Raw genomic sequence first — 14,334 nt, 5'->3', positions numbered from 1 at the left:
GAAGATTTTATTATTTTATTGTGGATTATTAAGGAAATATGGCAAAATAGGACAGATTCTATAAATATGCTCTGGACACCTTGTCAAATATATTAAATCATTTTAATATAATTATACCATCTTAAAATACTGTAATATTTAAATAAAAATTTTATTGTGTTAACCTTTCTCTTATTTTGTGTTCATATGCACTTCCTTATTCTGGAATTATTGCAGGTCTGGATCACAGAAAGAATCTCTGCTCTCCTTAATACTCCTATTAAACATTTCCACCTTCCAAACATTTCGTTTTCTCTTCTTTCAGGTTCGTGATCAAAAGCTGGCAATTGTTAGCTGGACCTGTAATCCCAGTTATTTGGGAGGCAGAGACAGAAGGATCCTGAATTTGAGGCCTATCTGTGCAAAATTAAGGAGATCCTATCTCAAAAGTCAAATTAAAAACAAACGAGCAGAGCATAGATCGGGCCTTCAGTTCAATCCCTAATATAAGGGAATACAAAATTTTAAAATTGATAACCCAGCTGAATTCTTTCTCCTCACTCCATCTACTGTTAGAGAATTACAGCCCATCACTTTTCAAAATGAATCTTCTTTCCAAATTTCCTTTCTCAACTGTCCTTCAGAATCCTGCCTTTCTTACAAGTGTGTAAGTTACTGATGCTGAGGCACTGAGTTTTAGCAGCACAATGTTGTATAGATCACTGGTGCATATTTGTTTGTTACCTTCATTTCAGAGTTCCCAGAATTTCCCAATCTTTTCTCATCTGTTCTTACAGCATGAACTGCCCTGCGGGTATAACACAGAAATGCACAGGTACTCTACTGCTAGCAAAATGTTTAAATCACAGTGGATGCTACTGAACTCATAAAGTAGATTAAATGTATTTTCTAATTGTCAATTCTGTCCACTTCTGAGAAATTTACATTTTTGACCCACCATTGGAGTCTCTTTGCAGTCACAAATGCAGAATATCTTTTAATACAACTAATCTTGAAAAGGAAAGCCTCTATTTTGTCTTGAAGCCAATAACACAAAGTTTTTGTATAACATGAATCTCACAAAAGGTTCCGACTTTGCATGGAGTAAAAATTATCAGCTACGTTACAACATAGTCATAGCTAAGGAACAGGCCTTCATTTCTCTCAGTAGAGGCTTGTTGAAATAAACTGGTAGAAAGGAAGAAAATGTGATTCTTCTCTAAGGTATAAGAAGTGATAGTCAGCAATTCATTAAAAAAAAAAAAAAAGTAAATTGAAGAATGAAGGTGCTAAATAAATATTGAGATTTAGATATTTTAGCCCAGCAGGTCATGGCTAAAAAATATGATAAAATATTTACTTTATCATGAAGAATTTTTTTATTTCATTTATTCATATCTGCATATAATGTTTGAGTCATTTCTTCCCCCTTCTCCCCACCTCCTTCCTTTCCCCCCCACCCTCTCCCTCTCCCCCCAATGCCCTTGCTTCCAAGCAGAAACTGTTTTGCCCTTCTCTCTAATTTTGTTGAAGAAAGAGTATAAACATTAATAAGGAGGACCAGGGGTTTTTGCTGGTTGAGGAGAGGATAGCTATATAGGGAGATTCCTAGTATCATGTAGAATTTTAAGACATAAAGACTTTGATTTTTTTATTCACTTTAACATCTGTGACAATAACAAGTTTCATATATTAATGTTTTACAGGTAATTGATAAATGCCTCATTTCTTGATAGTGCATAAAACAGGATTGTCTTATAGATTGCAACATTGTGAATTAGATTTCATAAAATATGGTAATACCTAAAATATTTTAGGATTTATAGTGATAACTAATTTTTCAAAATATTATAAATTACATGGTGGGTCCATTAATATCCAAAATATTTAGCTTAAAATTGTACAATGAAATGTGTCTAATTTATATGATCAAAGGGAATTATTAATAGTCCACATAAAGCACTAGTTCTATATATGTGCTAAACATTGTAGGAAATATCAGCATAAGAGCAGTTCTAAAGAATCTTATATGTATACACATGCCAATATATATATGTATATATATATATATTTCACACACATAATGGTGTGAAATGAAATAGCTTAAATATTTTACACTTTGGTGTTATGAAACATTTATGCTGAAACTCCCACAAAAAGAAAAAGTAAGGTCAGCAAAATGCTATGAAAGACAAATGCCTCACTTACAAGATTATCATTGGAGATTATTTTAGAATAAGAGGATTTACCCAAAAAATGCATACATTCACTGTACTTTAGTGTTTAAATATTGAAATTTAACTGAAAAATATTAATACGTTTTGTGTTTACTTTAGAGAGTTATGCTTCAGAACAATATAACTTACAAATGAGTTTTAAAAGTTCTCATGTTTTTTATGTGCATAGCTATTTTTAGCTATTTTTTAAACTAAAGGCATAATCATGTTCTCAAGTTGTGATGATTTTCTTTCAATTATTTTATTATAATTTCAGATATTTATATATTTAAAATATACTGGCACAAAAGTTCAAATATAAGCCAGTAGTCAAGTCTTGTGACTTTTAAATTGTTTTATTGAATTTTTTGAAAAATTACCATCTATTTCAAATCATACTTAATGTTATATTCAAATGTTTTGTAATAAGATTTTCATAACCATACTTTTTTATAGAGGATATGAAGTTAATAAACAAAAATTATAAAACTGTTACACACCCACTATAACCAGTCAACAACAGCATTACCTGTGACCTCCTTGTGTGTGCCACTGAGTTGAGAATTGTTCTCCCTGTGCCCAGAGATAACAGCTGTCCTGGACTTCTGTTGAAATTTTCCGTTTTCCTTTCCGTGCTAAATCAACATGTTTAATTTTTCCTAATTTGTCCTTTAGACATAGACAATGTTTCTGTGACTTTTTTGCTTTTTATTACCCTTTTGAGATTCATCTCTCTTGATAACTGCAGCCTTATTTCATCTTTTCTTACTGTTCCAGAAGAGCCCATCATACAACTGCCCTACAATTGAATTTTCTGCCTACTACTGATGTTTCAACATTTTTGGCTGTTTTAATATATTTTCAATTGTTAAAATGTGTCACTAAGAATATACCTATGCATCATTCTTGGCATATGTGAGAATTTTAATAGGACATATAGCTAAAAACAGTGTACATTTTCTTGAATTTTGTTAAGTAATGATATGTGTGCATATGAATTTATATTTAAGAGTTTGCATTGTCTCACATGTTTACCAGTATTTAGTATTGTCAGACTTTGTAAATTTTGCTAACCTGAGAGAAAGAGGGACACACACACACAAACACACACACACACATTGTGGTTGAATTAAACAACTGTTAACAACCATAGAGTTTAGTTTAGATGAGTGTAATTTAATAACAATAGCATTACATATACCACATGGATAACTCACAAATTTAACATTTGCTGGAAATCATGAATGATTAAAAGTTCCTGGCTAGTGTTATTTTGCATACTTGTGTCTCAATACATTTCTACCTATTAGTCACTTCACAAGAGTATGCAAATTTGCTGAGGTAAATGTTAATTTTCTATGGTTATGCCAAAATTATGATGGCACTTTTTCATTGCTTCTGATTGATTCATTTGGTTGGGTTAATGTTATGTTTTATTTCTTTGCTGCCAAAGTTTTAATTAAGTAAAATTTTAATGTTTAGAGAATGAAAAAATTACCAGTGCACCTAATATACAATTATAAACACTCAGAAATATTCATATGATGATTCCTGCAATGCTAAGAAAATGATTTTGTAGAAATCTGGAAAAGCATTTTTCCAAATATGTCATCTCTCTCAAGTGATATGACAGTAAGCTTGTGCATTTATTATCTGGTGAATTTTCTTTTATATGTTAGTAGCTATATAAACTGAAGCATTATATTTGATGAGGCCCTATAGATGATAATATTATTTAACCCTAAGCTCTTTTATTTAATTTATGAATTAAAGAAAAGAATGTAGTTTTGTCTGAATTAAACTATATCTGTTCATGGTACTATCTAGTTAATCTTATTTTAGCAATTGATAAGTATATACAAAATATATTCCCAAAACATTCACTGAGGTATTTTCTTATAACAGCAAAATAAGGGAAACAAGAAAACTGTAAATGTAATATGTCATTTATAAATTATCATAATATAATACATGTAAAAGTAATTGTATATTTTATTTAAAATTTGTTTAAAGTTACACTTATGTAACAGTAAATCTATGTTTCTTTGTACGATGTCTGACCTCTCACTATTTTCACATATATTTTAGTCTAAGTCCCCTTTCCTAGTAAGATTCAAAAGAGTTGAGTCATCTTCTTTCTCCTCATCTCTCGATGATTTGGTGCTATGCAAAAATGTTACTACATGAAAGACTGCACTTTCAAATGTAAAATGCTACACTTGAAATTTTTCTAACACTTCCCACTACATTTGTCCCACTCACAAAATTAAAGTCCACAGACTGTATTGATCTATCACCTCACAACCTACATCTCTTTTTTAATTTTAATCTAGGATTTGCAGTCTCTATGTGGGTAAAGAAAGATGTCAGCACAGCTCAGCTAAATGGGAGCTGTCTAAGGCTGAACCCCAAAGTCCATTGGAACAAATAATTGATCAAGCAAGACCAAGCGTATTAGACTTACCACAATCAGAGAGAACATTTCTTTTTTTTTTTTAACAGATTTTACATAAAAAATTTAGTTATAATGCAGGTTGACAGAAATGCAGACACAATTTTTAAAGAATAGTGGGGTTCAAATTTTATTTCTCACAAATGAGTCAAATTAATGTTATCTTTTCACATGGCTAAACTGAAATTTTTTTCCTGAGAAGTAACCTTGGGGGAAAAACAAAAAGAGAAGTAACCTTGGGAAGACTGAGATGAACATTGGGTGACACTTTCCATAGCATTTTTTATTTTAAAATACAAAGTCTCAGGGCTCGGATGCAGCTCAGTGGTGGAGGCCCTGTCTAGCACTCACTCATCAGGCCCTGGGTTTGATCTTAAGCACTGCAAAACAAAGTGACATTAAAGTATTGTTTACTCCTTCCCCTATTTCAGTCTGTTCAAAATACTCTGTGACAACAATAATAAATAACATAAAAAACAGGGGGAGGTCTAGACTTCCCCGTGTCTACCCAGGTACTTCTGGGCTCCAACCTAGAAAATCAGAACCTTCTACAGAGTTTACAGATATAGCTACTGATCTGGACCTCGTGGGGTGGCCTTATGTCCCTCAGTACCTGCCTTAGCTTCACTCAAAAATGGGCAAATCTCTCACTGTCGATTACCCAATCAGGGTCATAGCTTTCCAGACGGGCAAGATATCGTGCAAAGCTTAACTGACTCAGCCTGGCAGTGTGTCTCAGCAGGTTCTCCAGGATGGCCATAGAGATGCGATTCCCAAAGAAACTGAACATGGTGAGCTGGGAGCAGCTGCTTAGGGCAGGCAGGATGGCATCAAGCTGGGAGTTGGTGACCTCACACTCCTCCAAAAGCAGTCTCTCCAAGGTGCTGGCCACTCTCTCTAGCAGAGCTCAGAGGGGCTCTGGACTCAAGCCTTCCAAAGGGTAGTCTTGTAGGTGCAGGTACTTAAGCTGGCTGGTGCTGGGACACTGGGACAGATACCTTACATCTGACAGCTTTAGTGGGCTTGACCTCAAAGAGAGGCTCTCCAAGGGTGTCTGGCTCCTGAGTACTTAAGCAGTTTTCCATACAAGAAGAAGACATCATACAGATAGAGTTCCTGGAGGTTTTTCAGCTTTCTAACTGAATGGAATATATAGAAGAATACCATTCATTTAAAGAAGGGAAAGTATAATCTTTGGCCCACACACAGCTGAATGAAAAGACACAAAGATTTTGCATCTTGCCCACATAATGAACAACTGTCTTTGTGGTCTTCCAATTCCAGTAGTGCACCATGTACAGCTCCTGGATGTGGACCTGCAGAACATTCGGAATTAAGTAGCTTCCTCTATTTTCCCATACGTGGGGCATATTCATCTGTAGGTTTTCACAGTACAACTTTTCTAAATGTTTTATCTTCTTGACCCACCTCAGGAGGTGGGCTAGGAATTTATCTTTGAGGATATCGTCCTTTTCTTGGATACAGATGTCTACAAACACCTTCACGGGCTGCTTCGCTACCATCCCTGCACAAGGATTTGCTGCTCCCTGCTCAGGAATGTCCTCTGCAGAGCAGGCACTGGCCATGGCCATGTAGCCCATGGTCCAGACATCCTGTTGCTCATTCTGTAAATTCAGCACTTGCAGATTGCACCTCCTGTTGTGAACCTTCTGGCGCCACAGCATATTAATCAAATCTAGGGCAACCTCTAAGTCCTTCAGGTCCATGTCTTCATGAGTGCTCCCAGAGGGAGGCAGGGCAAGGCCCAGACCCTGCACCATGGCATTCAGGATCTCTGTGCTTCTGTAGGCAAAGGCCTTCTTGAAGAGCTGAAGGAAGGAGTCCACTGGCAAGCTGTCTATAGAAGAAACAGCCACTGCTTGGTTCCTTACTAGGAACTGCATTGTCAGCTCCTGGAGTGTGGTTGGGGCCTTGGTGCTCATCCTGATGGGTCTACAGGGAAAAGAATCCAGATGTGGACATGGTTCTCAGGGCTCTCTGAATCCCAGAAGGTACAGGCAGTGACTCCAGGCTCTAGGAATGTTCTTCAAGAACATTTCTTAACTTAATCTTAGCAGTATGTGAAAGGGGTAAAGTCAGGGGAATATACTTTAAAGGTTTTGGGAACTGGGATGGATTATTTTAAGGTGGATTTTGCAAAGCAGAAAAATGATTGGGTTAGGAAGTTTACAGCATAATAGTTTTAGCTCAGTGGATAAGGTAAGCGTCTTGAAGCAAGTCTTGAAGATCAAGTTATTAGTCTTAAAAGCTAGGTGATTTTACTTCATTTTCTTGCCTTCTAAGAACAGAAACTTTTAGTCCAAATTACTAAGCTGTTTTTGCCTGATCACCCTCCGTCATACCAGTATTTAGTACAGGGAGAGAGAAATATGTTGCTATCAGTTTTAAAGGCAAACAGAATCAAGAAAGCAGCACATAGCTTACTTCATAAACCAAAAGAATCAGTGGGCAATCCAGTTTTGAATTTGTTTAGGACCTAAGCATCTGAATTATAGGGCTGATAGTGGAGAGGTAAAAAGACTATTTTATGCTCTTAGATACTCTTTATTTCATATTATAAAGTACAAATTCCAGGAGTTACAACAAATCTCTCTCTCTTTCTCAATCTCTATCTCTCTGCTTCTCTGTCTGACATATTTGCCTCTCACTCTCATATACATTTATGTACATATATGTATATTCATAAATCTATCTCAGAGCTATGACTGATTGTTGGCTCTGTAATTAGGTTGCTGCTTTTTGTCGTGTAGAGAGTTTTTGTTTTTATGACTAGTCACGGATGTTTTATGAAAATTTAGTAAAGTCTGCTTATTTACATCATTTTGAAAAAATTGTTTATGTAATACTCTAAGATTAGAATCATAGTTTATATAAATAGATATGATATAATATGATGGTTTGATGGTATATAGATCATTAACAACCCAAAGACCCAGCATATATAGATACAAAGTGTTTTCTAAATCATCTGCTGTGAACAAGAGATATTGCATTAACCAGAGGCTTTCAAATGCAAAGTTCTGAAGTGACAAAGGAGGGTGTACTTAGTTATTAGTTCCTGGTAAGAATAGGTGTGTTGAGAAAATTAACTATGTGATACACAATCATCACACACAAAGTGATCTGACCAAGAGGAGGCAAAGGGGAAAGGAAGCCAAAACATCACTTCCTTTTTACTCTCAATCTTCTGCTTCATATGCTCAGTCAGTTAGCTGAAGCAAGCCACAACTCCTGTGCTGCAGAAGGTATAGAGAAGAGTCAGCCAAGATTTTGGACAGGCAAATGAACAATGTGCAGGGCAACCCTCTTCTATGGGCTATATGTGGGTCTGATGCTTGCATGATGGCAGACCAGAAGAAAAGATGTCATAAATACTCTGATAGCACAGTGAGCAGAAAAACAAGGACTTTAATGACAATGGTGAGTTGCAGGACCAAATTTAGAAACATTTACCTTCAAACTGTCTGGGTGAAAAATAATAAATGTCTACTATGGTATGGATGATTTAACATAACTTAGCATTGTACTATAATTGGTGTGCAGAACAAATTTTCTTAATTTCTGAATATGACTTTCCGTAAGACAGAAAACGGTAAATCACACTCTCAAAGTTATTATGTTACTTAAATGTACCACCTTATTGAAAATATTTTGAAGCAGTAAATAACTGTACTAATATACAAATTGAAACAATCTCACTAATTTATGTTTTCATATTTTATATCTTTCTGTGTCTATGTTCCTTCTATCAACAGATTCCTCAGACAAATGTCCTCTCTCTCCATTTCTACTGGCATTTTATTCGTAACCTTTTATTGTTGTTTTTCCAGTGTCCTTTTACTCTTTTCAGTTAACATACGCTCTTGAAGCTGAGTATTATGATTTTACAGGCTTATATCCCCACAGACTTTTGAATCAAAAAGTGATGCATATAATGGATGTTTGATAAGTTTTGCTGAGTAAACATGACAACATGAAAGTATTTAATCCTTTGAGATCCAGCATATATTATTGTATTATATGCACTAAAATATAACACAATGCTTATCTCTGACATTAACTAAAAGTCCACTATCAATAAAAAGTAATATGTCTTTCTATAGCTTAAATTAGGAAGGACACTTTCACTTGTTATTTTTACTGAATAAAGCAAAGCCACCAGAAATGTCATTTCTGAATTCACTTCAGTTGGTTCAGATTTTTGGAAGAGCTGAAAAGTTTTTAATAAAAAGAAACGTACCAGGGATCAATAAAGTTTCATTTCCACTTGAAGCTTTCTTCTACATTTTTTTTCTTCCCACCTATCTATACAGCAGTCTATGGTCCACAGGACACTGAGAGCATAAGCTTTCCAAAAGAATTCTGAAAAACACATTTGGCAGCACAGCTTTCCTTCTTGTTCTTACAATTGTCATTGCTTAGAATGTATCTTTTACTGCAGAATTCTTGGGGTATTAATAATGTAAATCCAATTGAATACATCAAATATTTGAACTGTACTTACTGTAAAAAATGGACACAAAACCAGACACTTGGTGTGCCTGACCTTTAAAATATGTTATCATCTCTTAGCAGAAAGAAGAAAATCAAAGAGATGGTTTAAATAGCTCTCAACTTTTGACACAATTCCTGCAAAGGAAAGTAACATGTGTCTAAAACCAAAAATATTTATACATATATAAATGTGTGTGTATAAATACATATGTAAATATATATTTTAATATATATGAATATACATGACTATATATAGTCAAATATATACAGCCAAAATATATACATTCATTGCATTTCTTACTCCCTGTAGTCAAAACTGAGAATAGACATCAGAATTCACTTATATATAAGCCTATGAATAACTTACATCAATATTTATCTTATTATATGTAACATAAATGAGTTAACTTACATCAATATTTATCTTATTATATGTAACATAAATGAGTCAGTACTTGGGGTATGTGAATAAGGTTTTTTAAACTATAAGTGTTGGGTTATGTACTTATTATATATCTTTGAAATTGTTATTTTATTTACTTTGGTAATAATGATCTAGTATAGGTAAAATGCTGCCAATTTACAAAATCAAAACCCAGGATTTTGAAAAAAAAAAACTACATGACTTCATTTCTAGGGCTTTTGCAGAGCTTCACAAAATATTCAAGCATCGTGGTTTTGTTTTCAGAAAACAATGTCTTTCTTCTTTTAGTCAATTATTGTGTAGCTCTAAATAAACCATTACGACTGTGTGCTATTGTATCGTTTTAAAAATATGCCATTTACACATTCCTTTTTTTCTAGAGTATTCACTCATTCATTTATGAATCCATGCAACCAATCAACCTTTTTTGACCATATAATACGCACCAGGTTTAGCTCTACCCCTTAAGAATTAGAAATATAAGGAGTTAAAATCTGCCTTATGAGGCTTCTATGTACTAAAAGATACACAATTTAAAAGCCTAATTACAATGCAGAGCAATAAATGCTATAATAGTTGGTGTAGTTGGCTTTAATTAGGAGAGGGCATTTAGCTCAGACCTAGTATTTTATCTAGAAAAGCTTCCCTGAGGAAGAAGCACTTGAACAGAATATTTGTGGCATAAACTCCTCAGGCTAGTATCCAGTCCATAAATTCATTGTTTGTAGCACTCAGTAAAAATTTTCTTTTCAGTCTTAATTTGCTGGCTCAATTAAAATAAGCCCTTGAATCTTTAAAAAGCCCACTTTTGATGTTGAAAGATGGACCGTGCCTTACTGCCTTTCCCCATCCTCTGATTCAGAGATAGGGAAATCAACAAGGAAGAAAAAACTCAGACATATGTGTCCTTCTGGCTAATAATTAGTGAATGAAACAGGGACTTTTTTATGCCAGGCCTGAAAGTGAGCCATTGACGAACAGGGGTCTCTTAGATCCTCTGAAGTGTACATTCTAAGTGATCCCATCATTCAGTGACTTAAGCTTTATCCTTACTAGCTAGTTTCTTATAATCAGAGATTTGTCAGTTCCTCATACTTATGAGATTAAAGATAATTCCAGACAGACTATCTATACTGTTTTTCTTTCCCTAAACTGGCTTGACATGAAATTGTCCAATTCTTTAGCTTCCTTCCTTTCTCAGTGGTTTAACATGACTTCTAGAGATTGAGACATCTCATTGAGTGCTACAAAAAGAGAGAAAGGAGGTTACTGTGTATTATAGGAAAGAGGAAGGAGGATGAAGGACACACGAAAAATAAATCTTTCTTGCTTAGTTGATTCCCTTTAAATAGTCACTCTGTATATCTGACACGATGCTCTCCTGCTCATATCTTACAGACCCATCTCTCCCTTCAAAGTAATAGGAGTACGTATGGTCCTTTCTGCCACATAGTTTGAACTGAAGATACATTTGGGAGGAAGAGTCAGCAAAATTGGCTAGTAATAGGCATATTAAAATGAAAGGAAGCAAGGAACAAGGATGATCCCTAGATTTTGCACTGAAAAATGGGTAGCTATAGATAACACTAATTGAAAACAAAAATAGAACATTTTTTACGTAGATAGAAAGCAAAGTTTTTTTGTTTTACTTTGCAGTTCTTAAAAGGTATTTAGTTATGTGAAGTTGATACAAATTTAGGAGTGATGGTAAATTTAGGATAATAGACTTTGAATCATTCCCATGATGATGGCATTGGAAATCATGGAACCAGACAAGGTTATGAGTTCATGATAGAACCAATGTTTTAGAGGAAGTTTTTCATGGCATTTCTGCAGTTTTTGTTTGAAACTATCCTTAAATATTTATGTAGCAAAGTACCTTAGAATATAAGGGTATGTCTGTCCAGAGCAGAAGTTAGATTTGTTTCTTGACTGGGTTATTAAAGAGAATAAATGTTTTTAGTACAAAGATTAGGCAGGTTTGTTAGTATCCCTTTAAAGGAGGTTTCCTGAACAGATAATGGATTGGTGCCATAGCATTCATGTAGATCCCTCATGTAGATCCCGTGAAAATACGGAAAATGTGAGTTCATGCTGCTCATTGTGCCATGTGCAGTAAATTTTTTTCTCTCTGACTCTAGTCTGAGCCTTGTATCTTTGCCTGTCATCTGCGGAGGCTAACATGGTAACTTGCAAGTAAAGTAAAATTTAAGAACCTTCACAGTTCTTGACAACATAGATAAAGAAGACAGAAGAGGAAATAAAGCAATATCTTGGACTAGCTAACATGTATAAGTCAAGAGATTTGGAGGATCCAGACAAGGAAAATAAAGAAGGAATAGTCATTCAGACAGACTCTAACCAGAGGAATTTATTTTACTTTTACTCACAGAATCCTTTATTTAAAAATGTTTCAAATAGGAGGTTTTTTTTTTCTTTTCTTCTATTTATTGTTTAAATAGATAATTGACCCAAGCATTCCAGCTAGAAATACAAAACAGTTAGGAAGTTTAACTAGCCCTAAATCAAGTAGCAGAGTTAATTTTAACATGCAGGTATATGGAAAAACATAATGTTATTTCATATATCTTACAGTCACTCAGTTTCCTCCATTGGTAATACCTGTAATAAGTATAGTATTGTTATAATGAAGAAATTTTCATTGATCTTTTATGTTGCTAGTATTACATTTATTTATATGTATAAATATATTTAGCTCTTTATAATACATATGTATAGATTCAAGTGATTACTAACACATTAAAGATACTGAACAATTAAATCATAAGGATCTCTTGTACCACCTTCTTATAGTTATTGTCTCTTCCCTTCTTCCCCAAATAAGAATTGGCCATATAAAACAAAGATGGAGAGAAGATGGGCAGAAGAAGATGTGTAAATTTTGTAGCTGGGAAAATGTGTCAGACTTAAACAGTAAATTTTATTCTCTCTACTGTTATTTTATTTTTCCTTACTTTATTACGCACATATTTCTCATCTCCATTAATTGTTTGATGGGAAAGAATAATTTATTAGGTAGATAGATACATAGTTGATACATAGATGATAGATGCATACAGATGGATAGAAAAAATAAGTATTAAAATAAGTACTTTTTCAGTTTAATTTTTAAAAATTATATCACTGTAGTCAATTCTCTGCAAATTACAATATAAATATTATCAAATACCTGCCACTTGTTTTGAAGACCTAAACTGTCATGGAAAAAAAAAACTGTAAGACAAATGATGATATCATCCTATATACTCCCAGAACCCTAGTTGCACATCCTGATGGCAGTACTTTATAAATTTACTGCTACTACTCAAATATTAGTTAGAAAGTCATATACTTTTGTTGAGGTAAAGAGACATGTGAAGGAACAGTGAGAGAAAGACAGGGAGATAATTTCATGTGAGAAAATGGTGTCCTCTTTGTAGTAAAGAAGCCATAATCCTTTCCTCCTGACAAAAGAAAATTCCCCTTGGCATCATGGCATGAAAATAAGGTTTGACTGTGCTGCTTTTCTTGTGTCTGGATACTTCAGAATCTGTTTTAGTCTTCGCCAGTGATCCCAAATTGGATATAACCGACCTTCCAGAAATTCTAGTCACCAACTCTAATTCAGATACATGGTCAGCTATTTTTCTACCAGCGTTAGTGAAAAGAATAGATGGGACAGTATTACATCCTATATTTTTCCACCCCTTCATTCTCTGAGATAATAAAACCAAGTTGTACAGATAAGTGAAATAATTTATAAGGGAAGTACAATGCAAAAGGAAAAGATTAGCCTCTCACTGCTGGAGACTAAAGCTTAGGTTTCAAAAGGATAGGAACCTTTAAAAATTCCTCTAGTGTGTCTGCTTCTCCTGTCTCCAACCTCAGTGTATTTTTATGGTCTATTCTGTAAGACAATCATCTGTGTGTCTCTTCACCTAAACCCCACCTACTTCCTGAAAATCTATTTTCTTCTACTTACAAGTGAAAATCTTGCTCTTTGAGTTATCACCTGAATCAGACCTGAACTGTATCATCTGAAGGAACACTTGGACCTCATTACTGATATCAGATGCTCCCCCAGTTTGAAGATAGACAAGGTATTCCAAGAACCCTTCTCTAAGGTCAAAGTGCATCATCTGGCAAGCACCTCCTTTTATTTTCCCACCCATGCAAGGTTCCCTTAAATAAATTTTCTATTTGGTTAAGCCTATCTACATTCTCACAGAGGAATATTAATTTTCATGGAGAATAGAGCTTATAGCGCAAATATTTTCTTTCAGTATATAGTTTATATCCTTACTAATTAACAATTTGTTTCATCAATCAGCAAAGCAACTGGCACCTTTTCTAAAGGTATTAGGTCCATTTAATATAGAAATTAACCTCAAAATCTTCTCCCTTTGTAAGTGATCTTGCTTTGATAAGGTGGCAACAAAAAAAAAGGAAGCTACCAGTTCTCTTTGCATTGTCATATAAGCCAATGTTAAAAATACAGCATAGAAATATGGACAAAGAATAGCACCACTCAGATACCAGAAGCAATTAGTAACCACATCTAAAATCAGGAAGCTGTGGATAATTCTACTTTGACAGATAATAGCAGTGTAGAGCATGGTGATCTCAAAGCCTAAGAAATGGGTAAATTAGAGAAAACTTGGCAAGATAACAATAGTATTTAACCATCTGAAGGAGGCAGAATGCATGTACAAAGCTAGTCTCGTTAAGACTATTAAAGAAATCCAGGT

At 34.3% G+C, this 14,334-nt stretch overlaps 1 protein-coding gene across 1 annotated transcript; it reads right to left on the bottom strand.

Annotated features, from left to right (window-relative positions):
• Positions 1-5,275: 5,275 nt before the first annotated feature.
• Positions 5,276-6,590, bottom strand: LOC109674352 (PRAME family member 8-like). The gene is made up of 2 exons (XM_020151342.2): positions 5,891-6,590; positions 5,276-5,544 (listed from the first exon to the last, which is right to left on the bottom strand). Exons 1-2 carry the CDS (start codon positions 6,588-6,590, stop codon positions 5,276-5,278), a joined length of 969 nt encoding a protein of 322 aa, XP_020006931.1.
• Positions 6,591-14,334: the final 7,744 nt, after the last annotated feature.

Source organism: Castor canadensis, chromosome 3, assembly GCF_047511655.1.
Source record: "Castor canadensis chromosome 3, mCasCan1.hap1v2, whole genome shotgun sequence".
NCBI lineage: Eukaryota > Metazoa > Chordata > Mammalia > Rodentia > Castoridae > Castor > Castor canadensis.
The sequence above is the reverse complement of the archived record's forward strand: the minus strand, read 5'-3'. Positions and strand labels throughout refer to the sequence as shown.

Coding starts and splice junctions, on each gene's coding strand:
- LOC109674352 (XM_020151342.2), bottom strand. CDS start 6,590: ATGAGCACCAAGGCCCCAACCACACTCCAGGAGCTGACAATGCAGTTC. Junction 5,545..5,890: donor GACAGTTGTTCATTATGTGG/GCAAGATGCAAA, acceptor GAGCTCTGCTAG/AGAGAGTGGCCAGCACCTTG.